Raw genomic sequence first — 26,588 nt, forward strand, 5'->3', positions numbered from 1 at the left:
TTTCCAAAGTCTCACTATCAAACATTCACCACAACTCTCATTAACATAGAATCTCTCCTTGAGATTCCTCTTAAATTACCCATCGCTCCAAAGTCTCACTATCAAACACTTATCATCATCATATTCATCAATCATAACAGGTTCACAAAGCATAAATAAACGTATACACATCTTCATTAATCACCTCATAACCATCATCATCGCTATCATCACATACTTGTGGTATTCCAAGTATAAAATCATTAATAAAAATCTGGAAATAATAACCACACAATAATACAATTTTCTTCAGGGTAACTTGATACTCACACTAGACACAGAAAACAACCTAGAAACCCTCACCAAAACCCTTAAAACGACCTAAAGAACGTCCAAAACAGATGTCCAGAACCCCAAATTTGAGATTCCCCACAACTTAGTTTCTGCCAGACAACTCCTCACACAGACTACTCTTACTTAGACGATCTCTTACCAGATGATCCCTTACAGAAGATCTCCTACCAGACGACTCCTTGCCAGACGATCTCTTACCATACGACTCTTACCCAAATGATTTATCAGACTACTCTTACCCAAACAATATCTTATTAGACGATTTCTTACCCAAACGATCTACTAGATTTTTTGTACATTAAGAGATCAACTAAGCCCTAAATGATCCCAAGATAGTTTCCAAAACTGTAGAATTTCCCTTAAATCATGATCTTATAATCTGTTAAAAATCCCATTTTTATGCCCAAAACTCATCCTTCTATTACTTTATTTCATACCCAAGTTCTTAAAAACATATTAGCTCAAATTCACTAAATCTACATTTCTCAATTCATCAATAAACAAATTTATATGTAGCAAACTACACCCCCCAACATACACCAGTTCTCAATTCAACATACCATCCTCTTCAAGCACCCAACATACCAAATTTCACAATTAATTAAAATTCATAAATCAATCGTCACATAATCATTGTTAATGGTCATTATATGTATAAAAGCATCGGTGATGTTGTTGATTTCATTGTTAATAATCATTATAGATATAAATGCATTGTTGCTTTACTGAAAATAAATGAAAAGTCATGATCTCTTATCCGACATGATTTTTAAAGAACTTAGTCACTAACAAGATGCATATGCAATATTAATAATAATCTAATATCAACTAGTCTACTCACTATTAGAGATACATATTAATATAGTTTACACTTTACTTTACTTTTTTCTTTCTTATTCAATCTATTTAAAACTTAATTCTATCAAAAAATCAACTAAATCCTATATTTAATTTTTAGAAATTTGCAAGACACCCAAGCCTCATAAATCATAACTTTAATCAACTAAATGTAGTCATGGATATGCATTTTCAGTTATTGCCAAATTTACTGTAAAATAATTAAAGTAGTTTTGGAATATTTGTTTTATGTTCATTGAAAGCACTCTTATTCAATAATTAGAAACGAATAACTAATCCGAATTTAATTTTAACTACAAAATTTTATGTTGCATTCTCAAAGGCTCTATAGCTGTTTCATAGCAATGCATTCTTCTTTTTTATCAAGATGCAGAGGAAAAGCCGTGATACCAACGCAAACATTCTCTATTCTTGCCAAAAACATTAACGATCATTTTAGTAGAAAAAACATCAAAGCATCATGACATTGGTTGTAGTGACAAAAACAAATACAAGGTTCTTCGCAACAATACCGATCCCTATATCAAACTTTCTTCTTTTGTTCAATTCCATTCTTCAGGACTATGCAACTTGCCATGTCGAGCTTCAATCCACATTAGACATTCGCACAACCTAAGATAAAAAAAAAAGTTTATTAATAAAAGCCATGTTCACACCAAAGGCTGAACAACTTAAATTCTAGGAAACCTACCAGAAAAATAAAAACATTGACAGAATTCATGTTTTTAGTTGCTATACAAACATTCTGTATACATTTTAATGCCTCCGAGATGATGCTTTTAATTATCTTCATAGAGTCAACTGATTCATGTCGACTTCTAAATTTTCAGGACAAACAACATCCTCTGAGAAGATGAAATACTTAGTTGCACCAAACATGCTGGCTAAATTCAGAATTACACTCTCATACGAGTAAGTTGGAGGCATGGCAGGCATCGGAAGAGCAGGGACACATGTCGGAAGGAATTTGTTCTCTTTGTAAACTGGTGCATATAGGGTCAACACTTCCTGACAAAACATGAATCTGAACAAAGTGTGAAGCAAACTTGACATAAGAACATAGAGTGGCAAAGTTAAAAACAAAATTCATGTGAATAAAATTATTTAATAGCCTGTCATTCATGTAAAAGTAAGTCAACGCTCAAGAGATTTACAACAGAAACTTTCGGTGTCAGTTAAGATCTAATAATTTTAGTTAGTTGAGACAGTTTATAGGGTATTCCTGCACAAACAACAGAATTTGTGTACACTGCGCAAACAAGTGTTTGATGATGATGATGATGGTGGTGATCATGGTGTACTGAATGTGTTTAACAACATTGTTTAACAACAATGGCCTCTACAATCTTCAAAATAGCGATAAATTATCAACAAAATAAAAAGAATTAACAAATACCAACAGAAACACAAGAAAATAAAAGTCACAATGTGCCACAGATGGCATGGCTGTACAGTTTGGAACAGAGAAGCGAGAGAACTATATGAAAGATAATAATACGAGCAGGAATGAAGACAATTTTTACCTCAAAATAAGCCTCCTAATAAAGGGATCACCTAAAATCTGCCCCCAAACAGGATTAAGTGTGTTTGATGTTGCCAATGCTAGCCCCCAGGTATTTAGTGAAGATGTGAGTATTGCTTCAGCTTTGTTGAATGTGTCCTATAGTCAAATTTAAGTTGCTGAGCATATTAACTTTCCTTTTCCAGCGAATGAAAAAAATATTTTTTTCATAAAAATGGAACTTTTGCTAGCATGAAGGAAGAGCGCACTGATTACAGACCAAATCAATATCAGTATCTGAAAGTCCAATCAGAAGACAGAAAGCTTGCAGCGGAGCTGTAAGAAACATGGTGAATAGGCTCCCATTTGAATGATGTGAGCAGTCAGACACAGCAGGAGAACAGCTTGGTGAAAGGAGCATTGCAACTGGCTCTCCCTTTTCTGCGTCTGCTATCACCTGCATATTTTGATAAATTACTTTTAAAATGTCTGAGAAATCTAATAACAGCACGCGAAAAAGGAAAATTGTAGCAATGACCTCTTCCAGACTAATGAATATATTTTCATTACACAATTCCTAAAACTAATGAATATTTTGTAATACGGGAGTAAACTGTTGTTTTCCATTAGTTAGTTGTAAGCTGTACCTGTAACTAACTGAGTTAGTTACCGACAGGGGTTCTAGATGCTTAGCTTGCAACTATATAAATAGCTGATCATTCATAGTTTGTAACTGAGAATTCATTTTTCCAGAATACAAAAACTTTTTTCTAAATTACCAATCAACTCTAACATGGGTACCAAAGGCAGGGTAGCTCTAACCTGCTAGTTTATGTTAGTATGATTCTATTAGTTAATCATGGTAAATAGTCAATTCTTATGTACAGCTGTCTTTTCTCTTGTATTTCTATAAATACAAACACTGTACAGAATATTGAGAATAATACAGTTCAATTGAAACAGTTTGTTATATCTGTTTTCTTCTTTGTTTTCTCACTTCAAACTCTAATATGGTATCTAGAGCTTTTTTCCTCGATGATCCTGCTTCCGTTGCTGTGTGCTTCTTGACAGTCTTCTTCGTTCCAAGATTGTGTTCACGTTTTTTGGCTTCATTCTTGTTTGCAAATGTGATTTTTGCTTTCGTCCTGTTTCTCGCCATTTATTTCAGTGTTCGCATTCATGATTCTAGCTTTGTTCTTCATTCCCCTTTATAACTTATTTTTACAGATTTGTCGGGCCCTGCTCATATTTCGTCTTATGCAGGCTATAAATACTATGTTTCTTTTGTTAATGCCTTTTCTAGGTATATGTCGATTTCTCCCCTCAAAAATAAATTTGATACTTTGTCTGTCTTTCAAACTTCTAAGAAAATGGTTGAGCTGCAGTTAAACACCAAAATTAAGACTTTTGTTGAACTTTTCCCTCACACTCATCAAAATGGCATTGTTGAACGTAAGCATAGACACATTGTTGAATTAGGACTAACATTATTACATCATGCCTCTCTTCCTTTACAGTTTTGGGATTATGCTTTTGTTACTGTTGTTTATCTAATCAATAGATTTCCCACGTCTTTTTTGAATTTTGCCATTCCATATTCTGTTTTGTTTCGTAAAAATCCTGATTTTCATTTTCTAAAAACCTTTGGCAGTTCTCGTTTTCCTCTATTACGGCCATATCACAGTCTATACTGGATTTTAAGTCTGAAGAGTGTCTTTTATTAGGATATTCTCAGTTGCATAAGGGCTATAAATGTCTCTCTTCCAATGGCCGTATATTTATCTCCAAAGATGTTTTGTTTGACGAGTCCAGATTTCCTTATTCTGATCTGTTTTCCACATCATATAATCCCATTCCTGATGTTGCTCACTATAATTTAAATCCTATTCTTTCTTCACCCCACCAACCACCACCACTTCCTGCATCTTCTGTTCCTGCTGTCTCTCAGTCTCACTCTCCTTCCACATCAGACATGTCTCCTGTTGTCTCTGATGCTGGTGTTTCTTCCTCTTCACAGTCTCAGGATCCTCCTACCTCTTAATTCTCATCCTATGCAAACTCGATCCAAATCAGGCATATTTAAACAGAGTTCATCCTTCTTTGTGTGTTAACTCATTCTGAGCCTATATCTGTTAAACAGGCCTTTAAGGATACAGATTGGAGGGCTGCTATGCAGCTTAAATATGATGCTTTAATGCACCAGAAAACCTGGGACTTAGTTTCTTTACCTGTTAACAGGAAGGTTGTTGGTTGTAAATGGGTTTTTCAGGTCAAGGAAAATGCTGATGGCTCCATTAATAAATACAAAGGGAGACAGTGGTTCAATTGCTTACAGCATACTCTTCATCAGTTTGGGTTTGTCAACAGTATTTGTGATACCTCCTTGTTCATCTACAAGAAAGCTTCTGATGTGCATTATCGTCTTGTTTATGTTGATGATATCATCATCACTGGAAATTCTGTTTTTCTCATTCGGCATGTCACATCCAAACTTCAAGCCACATTTTCTTTAAAACAGCTTGATCAACTAGACTACTTTCTTGGTCTAGAAATCAAGCATTTATCTGATCACTCCATTGTCATGACCCAGACCAAGTACATTGGTGACTTGCTTCATAAAACTTATTTGGCAGAAGCTCACTCTATCTCTCTACTCACAAGGTCTCTAACTGCAAGTTTTCCAAACATGAAGCAGATATCTTTGCAGATCCCTACTTTATATTGATCTGTGGTGGAGGTGTTACAGTATGCTACTCTTACACGGCCTGAAATCAGTTTTGCTGCAAATAAAGTCTGTCTGTTTATGGCACGACCTCTTGATTCTCACTGGAATGCTGTTAAACGCAATTTTACGCTGCTTAAAGGGCACTTTGTTCATGGTCTGCATTTTCAGCCAGCATTCTTTAATAGTTCAGTCCCTCTGCTTGCCGTCCGTGATGCTGATTGGGCATCTGATATTGATGATCAACGTTCTACATCTGGTGCTGCTATCTTTCTGGGTCCAAATTTAATATCATGGTGGTCAAGTAAACAATAGGTTGTTGCTCGCTCCAGCACTAGGCCGAATACAGAAGTTTAGCTCAAACTTCTTTTGAATTGTCATGGATTTCTAAGTTACTCACTGAACTTCAAGTTCCTTTTAGCTCTCCTGTTTTGTACTGTGACAATCAGTGGGAAGATGTCTTGACTAAGCCTCAATCTTCTTCTCGGTTGATTTCTCTACGTTCCAAACTCAATGTTTAGAATTTTTCTTCTGAAAAGTCTTCTCCTTGAGTTTGAGGGGTTCAGCTAGGGTATGTTAGTATGATTGTATTAGTTAATCACCGTCAATAGTCAATTCTTATGTTCAGCTGTCTTTTCTCTTGTATTTCTATAAATACAAACACTGTACATACTATTAGAATAATACAGTTCAATAAAAACAGTTTGTTATATCTGTTTTCTCACTCGAAACCTAATAGATTCTAACCAGAATTCTCCACCGCCATTACAAGAACAACCTATACCTTCCCCCTAATTATTAGATAAAGTTAGCATATATATAAATACTATAGACACAAGTATTAGATACAAAAAATATATAAATATATAAAGTATCTGAGGCTTGCCTTAAATGCGTTGCTATTGTCATTATCAATGACTAAAAGAAGTGGTCTTCTAGTAAATGGTAGAAAGTCAGAAGGATATACGCAGTTTGATCCTGAAAAGGGATTGGGTTAAAGTATTCTGCAATTCCAACAAAAAATCATGTGATATGAACACTGAAATTATCATCTTTATGCAAATTTATGAGCTAGACTCATTGAGATATTACAGGAATTTTTTCGATGTATACCCATGATCATAATTAATGTCTTTTAATCACTTTGCTAGGACCTATGTCCGCAAAATTTGACTTAACGCTATTCATGAATGGAGCTGATTTTCAGGAATACTTGAAACATTTCCCACTGTATGCATATGGTTTCAAAAAGGAACCCATAGAAGGCATCTGTACAAAACATGTCAAAAACCAATTATGCTAAAAGCTTATGCAGTTAGAATAACACATCCCATCATGTGACATTGACAACTTACACGCTTTCTTTACCTTACGTAAGAATTTATATTAGTTATTAAGAATACAATTCATACGGATTCAACCACTGACCACTTGGTTTCAACCCTGTACATGTACTGTTGTGTATCAATACTGAGTGTACGCAAATAGTGATTATGGCAGTGATCACCATCTGCGATTTAAAGAGAATAGTGTCCTCTGCATTTCCACTGCAGTGGTCCCTATCACATGGGGGATAGCAGCACTCATGCAGAAATATCATTTTTCTGATAAAAAAAGGATTTAGACTTTTAGTTTGGCCAATTTCAAAACAACCCAAAGGCCTCTCTTGCCAATCTTGCTATTGAAACCTTGAGAGAACCCGAGTACCACCAACCTCGAAGTTGCAACCTTAGCTTTAATGTCATTGCCATAGCTCCGTTGTTGTGGCAGGTCATTGAGAAGACTTGAAGAAGGTTGGATGGCACAAATGTCCTCTCAAGGTTTCAGTTGCAAGAAATTGTATGGCCCGCATGAAAGACCTTTGGGTTATTTTAAAATAGGCAAATCTACGGCTTGAATATTAATAAAAAAATGGTTAAAAATGTTTAGTCCCTAAATTTAGACACAAAATTGAAATTCTTTCCTGTCCCAAACTTTGATACATTTTGATCCTCAAACTTAAAAAATGAATGAATATAGTCTTTCCAACCTAACGACATTAACTTTTTTGTACTTGTTAAATAGTGTAAACAGCTCAAATGTCAGTCTCAAATGTCATTTTACACGTCAAAAAAATTTCACGCAATTGGGTTAGAAAGAATATATCTATTTACTTTTAAAGTTTGAAGATCAAACTATATCAAAATTTGGGATAAGGACAAATTATAATTTTACGAACAAGTTTAAAGAATAAAAACATATCTAATCCTAAAAAAATATATTTCCATCATGGGGCAACAAACTTAACATGACACCATGCCCACGATGAGTGCAACAACAGAACCGACAGCTAGTTCTCTGCAAGTAGTGATTGCAATAGTTTCCAAAACAGCTATGCCATAGCATTATTTGAAACACGGCTATGTAGTGTGATTTCTTTTATTTAAAGGGTCTTTTTGTAGTAAAAACAATTATCTAAAAGATTATTTGAAGGGGCATGTTAGAATCTAAAAAATATAAAAATATTTATCATATATTTAAAATTATTTGCTACAATTAGTTTCCCTATTTCCTTATTATCTTACAATTAATTACCATATTCCCTTATCATGATTTGCTTCCCTATTTACGAAAGATTATGATTAGTATAAAAAGAGGTTGGTAGAGCTCTAAATTTTACGTAACAAATTAACAAATTGCTATATATTTCTCAATACAGAAGTGTTTCGTTCTCTTTTTTTATCTCTTTATCTCTACATAAACCCCATAATTTCAAAAACAAACCATAGGACTAAGAAACCTAACTCAATCCAAAAAATTGGCTTATAAGGTGAAAATTGTCTAAGCCTTTTTATAAGGACTATATTAGTCATATTCATATTTGATGTAAGATCTACAACAACCCCTTGCCAAAGACTGAACTTTAAAACTGAATTTAAGCCAACAACCCTATAAAATCAACTTACAGGATAAGTTTAAACTCAGTTTTAAATTATAATTAGACCATATCCCTAATCAATGTGGAATTTTTAACATCAACAATTTCTTTGTTTAAATTCTTCACCTATTGTCTCCACCAAAGATGGTTCTATCATTAGGAGTGATAAATGCACAACCTACTGATTCTATCACTTTATGTTCTGCACTGTGTTTACTTCATTTCATTTCCCTTTTAACTTTTTATTTGTTAGAGAATTTACTCAGCGTCATTCACTTTAATGATATCCCACTCCTAGTGTCTTCTAGAATTACGGGAATGTTATGAACACACAATGAAGCCAACTTCAATTGCATGAGGTGAATTTGTGTAAAATGGGTGCAAGGATGACTCTTTATTGTTCCTTGACGTTATACATGTAAGGCAATACAAGAATGGAAGTACACACAAGTTATACCTCTCTCTCCATGAGAACCAAGGTGTATGCAACCAGATTCATTTTGAGGAGAACTACAATATCCTGCATTTGATGTTGAAAAGACAGAGTTCATCTTTACCTAAAGGAATTTAGTTCGCATAAGAAGTGTGATAACCCTATAAATTTACATTCTTATATTCATTGTTTACGGAGTCTAACCTGAAGCTGACAAATACACAAGGAGAATACCATCAGAAGGAAGCTCCTCACATATTGTGGCAAGAACCTGACCATTAAAAGGAAATTCCAAATTATATCTGGAAATAAAAATAAATAAACAAACAATATTCTAAGAAATGGTCACTTTAATGCTAAATGTGAACATTTATTAAATTAGTTGCAGATAACATGATAGGTTTCTGATAAAGAAACCTTATCTCTCACCCAACTAACACACGCAACAGAGCACAAGTTCTGTATAACCTCTGACTTTATTGATCTCCAAGAAAGAATACAAGAATGAAGTAATCTGAGAGCCTAATCTCCCCCAACAAGACTAACCGTCTGTTTATACACTTCAATTGCCAAAAGTCCCTCTCCTCTCCCCATCTCAACAATTTATACAAAAGTATATTCCCGCTCTTCCTAACTGTTAACACAGTTAGGCAACTAACTCCCTCTAACTGTTAACTAACAGTTAACTAACCTCTCCTCCTCCTTGCATACACTCTCAACTTCCTATCATAACAGAAGCACAAATGTGCACATCTATCACATTTTTACCCAGAACAGATGATCTGATACCCTGGTCCCCCCAGGATAATTCCAGCCAACGACCCTAGCAAGTCAATTAGCTGTTATGATATTGTAGCTATGAGATGACTTCATAAATTATTCAATTTCAAGGGCTTGGGAAGCCCATATGAAGGACAAAGAAGAACTTCTAATGCAAATGAAAGTGTAATTCACAGGTATTAGATTATTCGTCCAACAAAAAAGCAATTTATGAGTAATATTACCAGCATTTTCGGACTCCAGAATTTAGAATGAAGAATCATGGTCCAGTTAAATCATATAATTTGTCTGTGACCTAAGTTTGCAAAACCACTTCAAGGGAATTGCACTTCTAATATGCAGAGAGAATAGAAAGATTTGCTATTACCAACCACTTAATAAGCAAAATTGGGAATTCTGATACAACTTGTCAAGGTTTATGTTAGGAAAAAGGGGAGAAATAGAAGTTAAGAGTCAATTAAGAGGGGGTTAGACAGTTAACAGGGGGGTATGTTAGAAGTTAGGAAGCGGTTATAACGCCTACTGTGGGGTTATCTCTTAATGGGGGAAAACATGTCTGAGGGGGCAGTTGGGTATTTTGTTTCAGACAGGTTCTGTCCTGTGTAAAAGAGAATTTCTCCTGGAAGTTGTTGAACGTTTCTGTACTGGCTTTTCTAATAAAACATCATCTTACAAAGTTGGTGTAATATTCGTGTGTATTTTTCTTAATCTGAAAGAGTTTTGGTTTCTTGTCACCAAGAAACCTAACAAATTCTCAATGGAGACGGAGTTTGTTTATAGTGTAATATATACGATGGAGAGTTTCCAATAGCCTTATATCAACAAGGAACAATGGTCTGCAGCCAAATAGAACCCTGCTTCCTTTGATAGATGTTAGACACAATGGCTCGCTTGGACCCAATTTTAAATGATGGAAGCCCATTTTATACATAGAAGAAGTACTCTCTACCCTATCTTTTATATCAAATCCTTGAAACTTGTGCAAAGAATGACTTGTATTCATACTTACGGCTATAAAATGTGTCAGTGCAGGATGGTATAATACAGCTTTCCGTGGATTTGCTGGTAAAGTAGGATCAGCAATGTCTTGGATGTAACTGATGCGACTAGTCCCAGTAGCCCCATTCTGGCTAAGTTTTGAACCACTGGACTGGTAAAATAAGCCACTAGGTTCCCACTCCAGACATTGAAGCATCCTAAAAGTGTCCACTGTGAGCTCTGAATACTTTACCTGTTGAGGAATGATAGTTGAAAACAACATTGAAAAATCATAAAATTTTGCAGAATATTATAGTACCTGTAGAAAACTACCTAATGACTTTATCATTTTCAACAAATTATTATTCTATACAGATGAACCAAAAAGAGTCATGGATACCTACCTCATTTTCATGGAAGCTACTTAATACAGCATCTCGTAGTTTCAAATGTCGCTTTGTAATGGCTGCAGGAACATGTGGCAAGGTATCAGGATGAGAGTCCAAAACTAGACTATATCTTAAGGGCCTGAGATTCATAAAAGCAGTGTCAGCTTTTAAAAATCTGACTATTTCTTGAACCACCAGCTTCCATTCTTTAAAGTCACTTTCCTGTAACCAAATTGTTTGAAGGTCACTTCCAATACATCTGCAAATGTCAATCTATCAAAGCATATTCTGGGTACAGGACAACATCATGTTTTGCATGGAACACTCCAATTAGCAGTCTAGTACAACGTACATTAGTTAAACTGTAAAAAATATGCAGTAAATGATCTACCTCCATGATATAAATGAAAATAGATATCAAGGGCTATATTTCAAAGAATATATTGGTGCATAGTAGTAGGCACTAGACAACCATTACCATGCAGCATGGAACCCAACTATTCAGAACATGCAACACCTTTACATCATTTGTAAAAACAATCAGATTGGCTAAATACAGTGTCTCAAATATAATGGAAATGAAATTATCTTTCAATGAACTATACAAGAGAAAATAGCATGGACAAAACCTGGAATGCTCTCTTGCATTCATCGACTAATACTTTAAGCTGATTAACCAATTGTTGTACCATTTCCCTCCGATTCAAAACCAAAACACACCATTATGAATCTAGCAAGAAACCTCAATTGTTTGTTTGCAATATTCACATCCTGAAACATTCCCTCCTTAAAATACTCCCGAGTCAATATGGCCTCATAGAATATATATGACTCTGACAGATAATTTGCATCACTTGTTTGCATGTACTGCCCAAAATACAGTTGCCCAATGCGAGATGCAATTTCACCAATTTCCCATCTCCTAAGCCCAGCTTCAACTAGCTTCTGCCGATTCTCCTGCTGAAACTTCCACAATTGTGTGTAAACCTTGAAGACCTTGTAAAAGTACGTATCACGCCTACAGCAAAGCCACATGATTAGAAATTTTGTGCACTTTGAACAAACAAAAAGTGAGGCTAAATTGCAATTTTTTAATCCTCCTTTGCTTCCTGATTCATGATTTTAGTCCCCATATTTTTTTTTCTGATTTTAGCCCCCTTATACTAGAAATCTGCAATTTTGATGCAATCTTCAGCTTTAAATAGGCTTATTTCTTTTTCTTAATACATTTTAGTTAATTAAATAATGTCATGATTATCTTAAATGCATATGCTAGGTCTAGAATTCAATTGCATCAAAATAAACTGAATGCAGAATAAGGATTATATCAAAATTGCTGGTTTTCTAAAATATCGGAAATAAAATCATGAAAAAAAGGAATAGGGGAACAAAATCATTGAACAGAAATTAAAGGGCGCCAAAATTGTTAATTAGGAAAAAGTTAATTGTAAACCATATCATTGTTAATTTCCAATTGATTAACCAAAATCATGAAATTATTATTTCTGACGACCAATGTAAGGCCTAACTGTTAGGTATACAGAACAAAACAGAAAACCAATCCAATTCTTCCATAAGTGTGTGTCCACTGGACTCCTTATAAAACTGTATACAAGTATCAAATATCAATCAACCATATTCAGTCAAAAATGAATGTATCAACAATCATACCTGAGTCCAAATCACATCAATAATATAGCATTTGGATGTCAACCAAAATTTCAATATTGCTTTCAAAATTTCAGTACAGGAAACATAATAAGTTTAAGGCTCACATCCAAATGAGCTCATGAACAATAATTGGATAGAACTTCTACGTAGTTCATTAAACATTTTTTCTTCTTGCTGAAAGGATTAGTGACAAAACAAGTGATGGAGGATAGTACTGCATTGGTACTTGCTCTAACACCATGTTGAGAAGAGAACCAAAAAGGAATACACTAAATTTTGTGTATTGTGTACAAACATGAGTATTCTTATTTATAATGAAAAAGAGATAATAATGAACAAAATCAATATCTAATATTGAAAAATATTTTGTAAGATATTTCCCTATTAAATCTATCATATCTCCCTATTTAATGCAATCAAATCATATCTCTAACATAATCAGTGAACTGCATTCTGTTACTGTTTAGTGATCCAACTGTCATTCTGTTAGTTACTTGTCTGTTATTTAGTTAGATCTATAAGAGATCTCCTCACTTTGTACATTGCTCTATAAACAGAGCTACTATGTATTCTCTGGATAAATAGTTTTCTTTTCATCAGTTTCTATCTCTCTATACTAACAAAGAACAACACCAAAAGTGCACATGAAACTATATCTAAGTTCTGCTCATATTTATTCCTCAATCCAGGGACTCAACATCAAAACCTATTCTTGGTTTTCATTCCATAGTGCAGCAAAAATCACATTACTTTCAATTACATTCACAAACCACACCATTATAGTGATAATGTCAACTCCCAATGAACTCATCATCCGAATGAAATCTTTACTCTCCAACATAGCATGCCCAAAAAATCCTAAAATGTCTTAGTTTGTCTTAGCTTCAAGGCCTATGAAGCTCGGACACACCTCATAAATGGCGTTTACCGTGTCTAACACGTATCAAACACCGACACTCATGTGATACTCACACAACACACGTATCGATAAAGTGTCCAATTTGAAACACAACTTTTGGTCTTTGACATGATTTTGACATGACTCCAACACAATGCTAATAACCAATAATTCAATGATTTTCTAAAAATCCCAAAAACTTGTAAACTTATTACATAAGTTTCTATTATGATTATAAAAATAAGGAACAAATCTTATATGATCACTACTTTTTGCTTTTTGGATATTAGATAGAGAGATTATATTCATTTTTGTGTTAGTTGACAATGTGTTAGTTGTAAGTTTGAAACTAATATGTATATACACGACGTGTCCTGTATCCTATATTTTTCAATTTAGCCATATCTCCATGTCCGTGTCTTGTATCCGTATCTGGGCTTCATAGTTCAAGGCTAACCTCTCAAACAAATCATCAAATAACTATTAATTTTTTCCATTCACCCTCTCTTTCCCTTGTTTGCCATCAATGTGAGGTTTAAAAAATAGTCTGCAACCACAATTTTAGCCTTAGCACCAAGTTGTTTGGTCAACTGCAACTGCATCAACAACATTTACGGGCCATTTCACACAATTATAAGAATCACAATGAAACTACAACCAGAATTTAAAACCTTACTTGTGACAAATAAACAAATAATAAAATGAAACAATCCACCCATAAAGTTGAAAACACACCTACAAAAGTGTGTTGTAAATTAAAACATATTAATCTCAAGGTTCACTACCAATGCACTCGTCATCACAGTGAAAACCTTACTACCAAGACAGTGTAAGCAATAAATCCTAACATATCTGAGCCCCCAGGTTCACCTCTCTTATAAAGTGGGTTCAAGCCTAACTCAACCTACAAAACCTTGCAAAGGTTGCCACTCACCATATCTCTAGTCAATCTAGAATTTCCAACATCATCTTTAACAAAACATCAAATAACACCTATTTGTTTCCATTCTCTCTCTTGTTTCCATCAGATTGAGATTTTAAAAGACAGTCTGCAACCGTTATTTTGGCTACAACTTCAAGGATTTTGGACCCATTGCAACCACATTGACAACATTTGCCCACAACTTCCCAGTGATAAGAACTCACGGTTTAAAATACCGACAAACTCACAACTTCGGCAGCAAGATCAAGGCTTTTGGGGCCTTTCTAACTGCATCAGCAACATTTGTAGGCAATTTAAAAATCATAACCAAACCACAATCACAATATAAAACCTTACATGTGACGAATAAATAAACAATAAAATAAAACGAACAATTAGCCCAAAATTAAAACATACCAAATATCAAGGTCAACTTCCAACGAACTCAACATCACAATGAAATATTTACTCCCCACTGCTCAACATACCTTAGATTCAAGGCTGATCTCTTAAGCAAATAATCAAATAAGTCCTCCTCATCACATTAACTTAACCCAATTCTTCCCTTCTCTTGCTTCTATCCGTGAAAGGTTCTCAAGAAACAGACGCAACCACAATTTCAGGCACAACACTAACATTTTCTAGGCCCCCTTTAACTGCATCGGCAGCATTTGCCGGCAATTTCCCTCAATTTCAAGAATCGTGACAGAACCGCAAAATTTAAAACCGAAAACCTCCCCATGACGAACAAACAAATAAATAATAAAGCAAGAAGCAAAGCATTCGACCTAAAACCTAAAAAACACCCAAAAACTAGTCCTAGATCAAAACACACCAATCTCTAGGTGAACTTAAACTAGCAAACGAACGAGTGTAGTCACGAATTGAACCTGCTGCGCTGGTAAAAAGGAATGTCCCTGATTTTGGAGAACTTTTTGTCGGCTTTATCGGCCAGAGTCCAGAAAATCTCGCTCGCTGGGATGCCCATGCTGCCGCCGCCGCCGCCACTGTTCTGCATTTGCTGTTGCTGCGAAGACATCTTCCGCCGCCGACGACGACGCCGTTTGGATTTGCGACAACAATCGATTGATTGTGATTACAACGCTAACGCGCGCACACACACACGTCTGATAACTACACAAACTTCGTTCAGTGATGATTGTTCCCACCTTCAACCTTTGGCTTTTTCTCAACGTTTCTTGTCCTCTTTTCTTTTCTTTCTTTAATATTTTCTTTTATAAAAAAACATTCTTATGCGTAGATAAAATTCAAAATAGATACCAAATAAATATTTTTAATAAATATAAAGAATAGAAAAGTGTGTTAAATTTAAATTAAAATTAAAAATTAAATACATATGAAAAAGTAAGTACGATTTCTTGTAAATTTTGGTTCACTTTTTAATTCCTATTAAATGAAAATGAAATAAATATTTAAGGTGTATTTGGTTACTAAGTGAAATTAACTTATTTGTATTCACAAAATTATATTTTGAACTATAGAATATTTAAAATAATGAGAACAGATTATTTTACTATTAAAATTTTAAATTATAAATATAATTTTTATAAATAAGTTTCATTATATTGAAAATATAAACATTTTCCTAGAACTTTCTCTCTAAGATATTTTACAATTTGTTCACTTTTTTGAAAATCGGAGGCCAATATTTATCATAACAATGAGTTCATAAAAAACAAACGAATCAATTTCTTCAATAGGATAAATTAGTTTTTTGTCTTTGTTTTGCTATGTTGGTTCTTCTGCTCCATGTGACCCTTTTTGGCTTGCATGTAGTGTTTGTATTCTTCTTGCTAATCTTTATTGATTAGTGATTTTAATGGTGTGTATTGATCGTGTTTGCATTATTCATAAGACAGTTTGAACTATTTGTGCGTTTAAGAGTGTTACAGGGGTCATCGAGCTGATTGGTGGTCTTTCACATAAAGGAAACTAGTTGCTTTAATGTGCGTGAGTTGGATAATTCTGATTGATAATAGTATGTTGTTGAATCTGGTTGATGTTATGTTTGAATTAAATGGTATGGTTTAATAATTGAATTGAGTTTTGGCTTGTGATTTTATGACTGAGAGAATTGAATAGCTGAGCAATTGTATAAATTAGTATGAATTTAAGGTATAAAAACTGTGTTGAACCATTTCTCTGGAAAAGGAATACCAATTTGAGCAGTTGATCAAGTTTCATTTCACTTAAAAAACAAATCTAATTTGTGCTGAAATTTGGTATAGCACTAAGCGATTTTGGTGTGGCGCTAAGCGCAAGCTAGGTTGTGCAAGTATAGAAACATTTTTGCTCCAGACTGTTGAATGTCCTTTTTTCACCACTGAGCATCAAATTTTGCTAATGCTTTGTCGCTTAGTGGTGGCAGGGCACCGCCGAGCACCATCTTGCACTATAAGTCTTGAGCAATTTTAGTTTAAAGGCACTAAGTTGTAGAACAGATTAACCTATTAAGAGTATATGCTATTTGGGGAAGCAATAGACTAATGGGTTAGTATGAAGATGATGATGAAAGAAAGTGGAGAGAACATCACTTGGAATCTATTTAAAAAGAAATTTTATGTTGAGTACTTCCCAAATAGTGTGAAGTATGCGAAGGAAGTGGAGTTTTTGCAGTTGGTATAAGGAGGTATGACTATATCTGAATATGTTGAACGGTTTAATCATCTGGGAAGGTTTCATGTTTTGAGAATGGATGAAGAGTGACAATGTAGAAAGTTTAAAAATGACTTAATGGGAGATCTCAAGTTGATGATAGCTCCTCTCTCTATTAAAGAATTCCCTACTTTAGTAGAGAAGGCAATGGTGATGGAGAACTTAAAGGGAGAAATGGAAAGTCAGTAAAGACAACAACAAAAGGTGGGAGGATCATCTAGGTCCAAACTTATACATAAGGAGAGGAAGAAACCATATTCTAGGACCTAACCTTAAGAGACTAAAGGGTTTTCTTCTCAGGAACAATTTAATCTATCCCAAGTTCAATGCTTTTAGTATGAAGGGCCAATATAAGGAATATGTGTCATCAGTTGGTAATGTTAGGAGATGTTTCAATTATGGGAAAAAGGGGCATTCAAAGATTGTTCTTCTAATAAAAGCACTCTACCAAGACCTGCAACATGTTTCAAATTCAATAGAAGAGGAAAGGTGATAGATCTCAAGCTTCAGGGAGAGTTTATGTCATGACAGGGTCGAGGCAACCGGTTCAGGTAATTTTATAGTTGGATGTTATGAGATAGCTGGTAAATTTTTATTCGTGTTATATGACTTTGGAGTGACACACTCCTTTCTATTAGAAGTTTGTGTTAAAAAGTTGAGTCTACCAATGTAAGAGTTGTAGTACGATCTTGTGGTATCTACTCTAGTCTCTAGTTTAGTTATGATGTTAGTATTGTGTGTCAGATGTCAGTGATAGTAGAAGGCCGTAGGGTCAAGGTCAACCTTATATGCTTGCTTCTATAGGGTTTGGATGTTATCTTAGGAAGGGATTGGCTATCTGTCAATCACATTCTTATTGATTGTAGTGAAAAGAGGTTGTTGTTCCCTAGCTTAGTAGAGTATGTGGTGTTGTGTTCTCATCGAGTGTTGCAATAAATCAAGAAGGGGTCCTAGTGATTCATCATCTTAACTCATTTGGAAGTTGAGAAAGGTGATAGAAGTGTGGATATCTTTATAGCAAAAGAGTTTGGAGATATCTTTCCTGAGGAAGTATCAAGGTTGCCTTTTCAGAGAGAAATGAAATTTTCTATTGATTTTGTGCCAGGAATAGCTCCTTATGGTATGGCTCTAGCAGAGTTGGTAGAGTTGAAGAAGTAGATAGAAAAATTGTTAGAAAAGTAGTTTTTCCAGCCCAATGTGTCACCATGGGGAGCCCAAGTGTTGTTAGTAGAAAAGAAAGACGTAGCTCAAGGTTATGCATGAATTACAAATAGTTGAATAAGTTGACTATCAAGAACAAGTACTCCCCTATCGAGGATAAATAATTTGATAGATCAGTTGCATAATGCAATGGTGTTTTCAAAGATTGATCTAAGATTGGGGCACCATCAGATTTTGGTCAAGAATGAAGATGTGCAAAAGATATCCTTTAGGTTCATATATGGACATTATGAGTATGTAGTTATGCTTTTTGTTGTAATTAATATTTTTGTCTTTCCTAGATAAGTTTGTTGTGGTATTCATATACGACATACTATTTTACTCCAAACTCATGAAGAGCATGTTGAACATCTTAAAGCAGTGCTTGGCATTTTGAGAGAGAAGAAGTTGTATGCCAAACTATCTAAGTGTGAGTTTTTTTATGATGGAAGTGCATTTTTAAAACTTATGATATAAGCTCAGAGAATATTTGTGCATCTGGCCAAGTTGGAGGCCCTGTTTAAATGGGAGTGTCTTAAGTTTGTGTCAGAGGTACAAAGTTTTATGGGTCTAGCTAGTTAACATTGGAGATTCATTGAAGTATTCTATAAGATGGTGACGCCCTTGACTATATTACATATTTACAAAAAGTGTTTAAAATAAAGAAGAAGACTGTGATTTTCCACAAGAGTATAATCCTTAAAGCTCCATCTTCTTCTTCCATCTTCTTTAACCATGGCTCTTTATGAGAGATCTAATGTCTTCTAAGGCATAAGGGAAAGAAGAACAAGCTTGAAATTCCTTCTTCTTCTTTCAATCTCCTAACCTTAGCTTAAGTTGACGCTCCCTTCGTGGATCTCCATTTAGTTCCCAAAACAGATTCCATCATTTTGTGTTATGATCTGATGGTGTTTTGAGGTTCAAATGCAGAGTTTGTGTACCGGATGATGTTGAGTTGAAGAGTTTGATTCTTGAAGAAGGACAAAATACTCGTCTTGACATCCATCCCGATATGACCAAGATGTATTAAGATTTGAAGGATTCTTTCTGGTGCTTAGGTATCAAACATGATGTATCTTAATTTGTAGCTTCTTGTTTAACTTGTTAGAAGACAAAATTGGAACATCAAAGACTAAAAGGGATGTTGCAACAGTTGAAGATACCATAGTGAAAATGGTATATCATAGCTATGAATTTTGTTACCTATTTGCCATAGTTTGTGAAGGGTAATGATGTTGTCAGGGTGATAGTAAATCATTTAACAAGGAGCATTCATTTTCTAGCAATTAATATGAGGATGCATGGTCAAACTGACATAGTTGTATATTAAGGAGATAGTAAGGCTGCATGGGTTGCCTTCGAGTATTGTGTTAGACAAAAAACTGATTTTTACCTCTAGATTTTAGCAGAGGGTACAACATTCTTTGGGTAGCAGGCTGAGGATGAGTTCAGCTTATCATCCTCAGACAGATGGACAATAAAAGAGATTAATTAAGTCACTTGAAGATCTGTTGAGGACATTTGTATTAGATCATTTGGGTGGATGGGATGAAGTTATGCCTTTGGTGGAGTTTATCTACAATAACAATTACCATATCAGGATGGATTCATATGAAGCTTTATACGACAGAAGGTGCAAAACCCCTTTATGTTGATATTAGGATGGAGAGGCTATATTGGTAGGGCCTAAGTTGTTGAAGCAAACAACGAAAACGATGAAAAAGATACAAGAGAGGATGAAGGCCTCGTAGAGTCGATAATAGTCTTATGCTTACTAAAGGAGTAAACCTTTGAAGTTTGTAGTTGGAGTACATGTTTTCTTGAGAGTAACCCAACCAGTAGTGTGGGAAGGGTTATTCATTTGAGAAAACATTCTCCTAAGTTCATTAGTCTATATCAAATCTTGAGAAGAATTAGACCAATAACTTATGAGATCGCTTTACCTCCTCAATTAGCCAACCTTCATTTGATTTTCCACGTCTCTTAGTTGAGAAAGTATATGCTTGATCCTTCTCATGTGCTAGAGGTAGAGGACAAGTCAGAGAAGATCTCTCATTAGAGGTGCCACCTTTTGTTATAGGGGATCGCCAAACGAAGCAACTTAGAGGAAAATCAATCAATCTAGTCAAGGTAGTCTAGGACAGGAAATTCAGTGACTCTACATGGGAGTTAGATGAGAATATGAAATAGTCAGACCCATATATATTTCCTAGTAAGTTAAAGTTTTTGAAGTAAAAAAATATTATATGGAAGAATGTAAAAGTCTAGAAAATTGTGTTTTAGAATTGATATTGTGCTTAAAATGATGAGACTGAATTATTTTAATATTAAAAGTAAAGGTATAAATGTAAATTTTATAAAAGAGTTTCATTATTTTAAAAACACGTCTTCTCTCTAGAAACTTTTTCCTAAAACCCTCTTTTTCTTCTCTCTAAGATTTCTTACAATTCGTTCATCTTTCTAAAGATTGGAGATCGTAGTATTTCTCCTAGTTGTGAGTTCATAAAAAATAACTAATCAATTTCTTCAACGGGATAAGTTGGTTTTTTTGTCTTGGTCTGATGGTTCTTCTGCTACATATGGCCCTTGTTGGCTTGCATGTAGTGTTTGTGTTCTTCTTCTTAGTCTTTGTTGATTAATGGTCCTAATGATGTGTTCTGATCATGCTTGTGTTATTCATAAAGGTAGTTTGAGTTACTTGTGCGTTTAAGAGTGTTATAGGGGTCAATTGTTATGTGTATTTTTATGAGTTCTAGTACTTTATATATTGAACTAGTATTTGATACAATTAAATTGTCTTATGATGTTTCTTTTGTACACTAACTTACACTATTTTCTTTTCTTTTATATGTTGTTGTGCTTTTACAATGATCACATCTCAGTACGAAAAGATGATGAGTAAGGTGTTGATATGTTTTTGTAGAAGATAAAAAACATAATTGTATAACTTTATCCCGTAGATATGTATAAGAATTTCTTCATTTTAAACAACTATTGTAGTTTCTCAATTGTTGATTACATATGCTATATTATTATAATTATTAAATGGATAACTATATCAATATTTTATATATATATTTTTTATCTATTTGTTATGTATTATCAAATTTTTATAATATTTTATTTAGTAATTTTATACTATTAAATGAAATGTTACAATACCATATGGACTATTTGTATATAAAAGATATATCCTTTTCTAGAAAATACTTTTTTATTCAAAATACTTTTTTTACATGTTTAAATTCAAGCAGGATAGCAAATACGATAGAAAGTTCATTTGGGCTTTGTAAAAGGAAAAGAAAAACGTACCACACTTTTTTCTTTCTTTATGTCAAATTAATCATGTGCTATTATAAGCTTTTTATTTAATTCTATTAATTTTTTAAGGATTTAATTAATTTATTTATTTTTACTTTAATTTTCCTTTTTTTTTCAATCTTTCACTTTTTATCATTCCATTTGAACAAATACTCAGAATAAGTACTTATTTATCTATAAAATGTATCATGTCAAACAACCTTTTTAATAGTTTCTCTCCAAGTTTTTTCTTTCTGCACCCGAAAATTACTAATTGTATCCCATAGTAACAAGATAAAGGCTAAAATATTCTCTTTCATTATATTATGTCATCATTGTCTTCACTACATCATGATTGCAGCTGTTCTTTTGTTCTCCATTGCAGAAGAAAAAAACAAGAAAAATGTCTCTTCCAACAAATGACATATGAAAATTATATTATAATTCAATATTCATTTATCACGTGAAAAAAACACTCTTAATAAAGAATATTTTCCATAAATCTCATAAAACACAGAGACAAAACATATTCAATTCTAATTTTTATTATGTGACTTAATTTAGAATAATTAAAAATCAATTTTAGATCATACAATATAAAATTTTAGATTACACAAGACTAATAAAAAAGCCAATTCCCAATTCTAACTGCAGGAGTTAAGTCTTCAATCCCTGCTTAAATATCTATGCTCACTTTCAAAAATATCTATGAAGACAAGAATTGAACAAACATCAAAAAGTGCATAGCTTTTTGGGAGGGACACACTTGTTCCTGGATCAGGCTAATGATGACCATGTTTAAGGCTCTGCATGAATCTTTGGGGATAAGTTTGACCCCACTAAGGACCCAAAATCTTATTTTGCTGATACTGTCATGAAGAAAATCACAAGCAGAAAGAATCATTAAACAGTTGAGTAAGGATGATTACAAAGGTTATGCAGAGATAGTTAAATTATGATGAACAAAAAACCATAAGAGAAGAAACTGATAACATATCATCCTACTTTAAGATACTTTACTAGTAAAGTATCTAATTTATAAAATACTAATAGTTTTATGATAATAATAATTTATAAGTTTTTATTATTTTTAAATATTGTCGTATCAGATATTGGCATAATAGATGATATAACAAGAGAAACAAAATGCTTTTATTGAAGAGGAAAACAGCAGATTACATTGATACTACAGAGAGCATCATCATACAGCAAAGGTTATATAAAGACTGTAAGATTTTAAACAGAAGATCCAAAAGTAAAACTGATAACTCAACAGAGAACACAAAAACCAAATGCTTCTCTATTCATGAGAAACAACAAGCACTTGTTTTCCAACATTGCGGCCACTGAAAAGGCCAACCAAAGCTGAGGGACCATTCTCAAGACCCTCAGCTATGTCTTCCACATACACAACCTTCCCTTCTCTGATGTTAGGCAGAAGAAAATCCAAGAATTTGGGATATAGGTGAACCCAATCCATGAAGTTAAAACCTTGCAAACGAACCCTCTTATATATGATTTGTGCCAAATTTGTTACACCTTCATGTTCAGTAAGATTATACTGTGAGATCATTCCACAGACAGGTATGCGACCGTGGAGTCTCATGTTCAGGAGTACAGCATCAAGTGTCTTGCCTCCAACATTCTCAAAGTAGACATCAATGCCTTCTGGAAAGTGCCTGATTTGTATAATTACATACATTAGTCACTACAGCAGCACCATGTTTTATTACCAGGAACAGTAATTTAAAGTTTTGATGAGCAAAACAAAGTGAGATCTAAATATCTTTAGAATACTATTGAGTATAGACCTTTTCAAAGCTGCATCAAGATCAGGCTCTTCCTTGTAATTAAAACCTCCATCAAATCCAAATTTATCAGTCAGTAGATCCACCTGATTATGCAAGAAATTTATATTCAAGTGAAAGGACTAAGTATTTTTCTCTAATAAAGCATAATTTATTTCAGGATATATCAAGAAGTGGACTTTAAGTCTAACTCAACCTTTTAAAAACAGTTTATAAAATGAAGTTTCCATTCACTTATATACTGTTAGTTAGCCATGTGAGATCTCCAACATGATATGGTCACCATAATCCTTTACCATATTCTTTTGGTATCAGAATTTAGAAGAAAAACAAGTGCTAATGTTAATCATGGCACCAACCATTTTAGTAAATCCTTCTTTTATTTTCTGATGGAAGCGAGTTGGATTCCAGTGTGAATACAAGTGCAAATATAGTAGTGTTTAACTGAATTCATGCATAGAGTCATAAAGAAATTACTTTTACTGTTTATCCATGTGCTCCAGAATAAGATGTTTTCTGCATTTTAAGGCACCAATAATCTTTGGAAATAAAAAAAAAATGAATGCAAGATGTCTCAGTTTTCTTTTCATTGAGAAGTGGTTGTTTATAAAAGATAAATTGCTCAACCTAAAAACTCATCAGAAACAAGACAAACAGGCTAACCAAAATAGTAGTATTTCTTGAGCAAAAAACAAAAGAAATGTTAGAAACAAGGGAACAGATAAGGAATAGGTGATGCTGATTTATGCAGGATTGAGGTATACCTAGCTTAAACAATTACAACAATACCTTCTCTTTAGATCCAGCACTTCCAACAACATAACAGTCATTCAGTTTGGCAAATTGCCCAACAAGTTGACCAACTGCACCAGAGGCAGCTGAGACAAAAACTCTCTCTCCTTTCTGGAGAGAGCCTACTTCAAATAGCCCTGCATATGCAGTCACTCCTGGCATACCTGTGTTACAACATCCAAGAACAAAACGTTTAATGTTATAAAATCCGAGCTCAACGAAATCAAGAGAAAGCATGTATAGAGTCAGAATATTAAAAGCTAAAAAGTGTAATATAAATTGATAGAAGTAGATCACAGAGTTGTAGATGCACAGCAATAGACCTATAAAAGAATTTAGCAACAACTTCCAGATGAAATAGAACCATGATACAATGTTTGTTCTCTTCAGTATCAAAGCTGATCAGCCAACAAGTCTCCTGAATCAGTGATCAATAGCCAATAACGTTGACTGAACAAAAGAAGCAAATGGAGAAGGAAATAGGAACAAACAGACAGAAAACCAAGTCCTACACATCATGTTCTTCTATGATGCTTAACCCTTAATACTAAACATACAAGAATAAAAGGGAGCTGATTACAAAGATTCTTGCTTGCATGCTTGCCTGGATATATATAACTTCATATGATGAAGAAACAGAATGTATAATTTCAAAATATAACAGAAAATATACATACTAAAACTGAGAGATTACCACCCATACAAGGCTGTAACAGATATATAAAGGCAGTGAAGAACTGCACTTTCAGTTCCAAATGAGAATAGAGGCTTTCCTTTTTTTCTTCTAAATTTCTTTCCCTTTTTTTTTCTTTTCTCTTTTGAAATTTCTTATGGAGAACCTTGTCCAAACAAATCCTTACACCGTGATGGTTAACCCCTTTATCCAATGAAACTTAAAAAAGGGTAATCTATTCATGACAAAACTTCAATAAACCCCAACAGCAGGTCATAATGATATCAATGTCAAATGCATCATTCAAAGACAGTGTAAGTTGAAATTACAGAACACATACCAAGAATTCCAGTGTAGTAGGAAGTGGAACATCAGTGTGCTCAATTTTGAATAGTATTTGAGCAGAGGATAACAAGCTATACTCTTCCCAATGGTAAATCCCCACACTAAATCACCTTCCTTATAATTGGGTGTCCAGACTCCAACACTTTAGACACACCATATCCTGTTAATGGCTGCAATCACTAACACTAATCACCGGAAGCAAAAGATACATTCTTCAATTGCAGTTTCGATCATGAACATTCTTTGATTAACTTCAATCTCAATTCAAAAGGAAAAGTGAAAAAACTAAAACAATAAGAGCAAATTATTGCATGTGTAGTAAAGAGTTTTACAGGTGATTCCAATCATACAATTGCCTTACACAATAAATTTCTTAACTTTCACAACAGCTAGCTCAAAACTCATAATCTATCACCAACTCCAATTGGTGATGGTGTGAATAGCGATTAAACTCAAAGAACAATCTCAAAAACTACAAATTTTAAGAATTTTAAACACAAATGCAAAACCCACTTCTGAAATGCATTGATTCCATCTGATTATCAAACAAAATATTCACAACCTCAAACCAATTAAAACCTTTCAATTACAACAAACCGGTCCCGAATCATGAAATGCCAAAACATCATCTTCAAAAGATTAATTCACATAAACAAAACCACAATATGTATCTAAAAGTCCATAAACAAGAAGTACATTATTTAACGAATCAAACGGCATAATTTGCAGCAACAAAGGAAAAAAAAAAAATTACTTACGGATCCAGGAGTGAGGCGGCCTATTGGGGGATCCTCTGGTTTGCTCATGAGATCCTCATGTAAGGGTCACAGGACAAGTACAGATTTTTTTAGCAGGACATGATTGGAACCTTCGGTGGAAGCTTCAATGTTATGGTACTTTCGACAATGTTCATGTCGGATTCTTTGGAAAACCTGTGACATGGTCCCTCAGAAGCACTTGCTTGTTCCTCACTTGTGTCATCTTTTTACTTAGCTGGGTTTCTGAGTTTCAATTCAGTTCAGTTTATGACAAAAGGGTTCAAGGAAATCATAAAGAAGAAAATTATCCTAAACTGAAAAATTAATCACAATGATGAGTTGCTTGACAAAAGAGTTTCTGTTTCTCCATTATTACCTTAATGAAGAAAACATAAGTGACAGTGACACGTTGTTTCACCATGGAAATTTTACATGCTTCATTTCATTCTACAAACTTAATTCTGAATTAAAATAAATTTAGATAGACATAGTCTTAAATAATTAATTTAACTATTAACCAATTTATATTTGAATTAATATCCCAAATACAGTTTTTTGTGATCTTGATGTATAATTTGGTTTCAAATGATTCAAAGAATTAGACTTTCGACAGAAATTATAAAAGAAAAAGAAA

At 33.9% G+C, this 26,588-nt stretch overlaps 2 protein-coding genes and 1 pseudogene across 2 annotated transcripts; all 3 read right to left on the reverse strand.

Annotated features, from left to right (window-relative positions):
- Positions 1-1,687: 1,687 nt before the first annotated feature.
- Positions 1,688-15,610, reverse strand: LOC148195603 (uncharacterized). Its single transcript, XM_088094601.1, is given in 12 exon segments — positions 1,688-1,803; positions 1,883-2,215; positions 2,715-2,851; positions 2,973-3,149; positions 6,301-6,392; positions 8,789-8,851; positions 8,969-9,035; positions 10,554-10,775; positions 10,927-11,133; positions 11,541-11,624; positions 11,626-11,929; positions 15,293-15,610. Coding segments are annotated over 11 exon segments (1,737 nt in total). The 5' UTR covers positions 15,442-15,610; the 3' UTR covers positions 1,688-1,803; positions 1,883-1,980.
- A 708-nt stretch (positions 15,611-16,318) lies between these two features.
- On the reverse strand, positions 16,319-26,177 carry LOC148195604 (2-alkenal reductase (NADP(+)-dependent)-like; annotated as a pseudogene).
- LOC148195605 (NADPH-dependent oxidoreductase 2-alkenal reductase-like) lies at positions 22,717-24,227 on the reverse strand. Its single transcript, XM_088094706.1, has 3 exons — positions 24,176-24,227; positions 23,390-23,472; positions 22,717-23,257 (listed from the first exon to the last, which is right to left on the reverse strand). Exon 3 carries the CDS (start codon positions 23,182-23,184, stop codon positions 22,879-22,881), a length of 306 nt encoding a protein of 101 aa, XP_087950832.1. The 5' UTR covers positions 23,185-23,257; positions 23,390-23,472; positions 24,176-24,227; the 3' UTR covers positions 22,717-22,878.
- Positions 26,178-26,588: the final 411 nt, after the last annotated feature.

The sequence above is a fragment of the Vigna umbellata genome, chromosome 7, assembly GCF_029865625.1.
Source record: "Vigna umbellata cultivar VRB3 chromosome 7, Vumbellata_1.0, whole genome shotgun sequence".
In the NCBI taxonomy this organism is placed as follows: Eukaryota; Viridiplantae; Streptophyta; class Magnoliopsida; order Fabales; family Fabaceae; genus Vigna; species Vigna umbellata.

What these genes read in the sequence shown, in the direction of transcription:
- LOC148195605 (XM_088094706.1), bottom strand. Translation starts at nt 23,184, where the DNA reads ATGAGACTCCACGGTCGCATACCTGTCTGTGGAATGATCTCACAGTAT.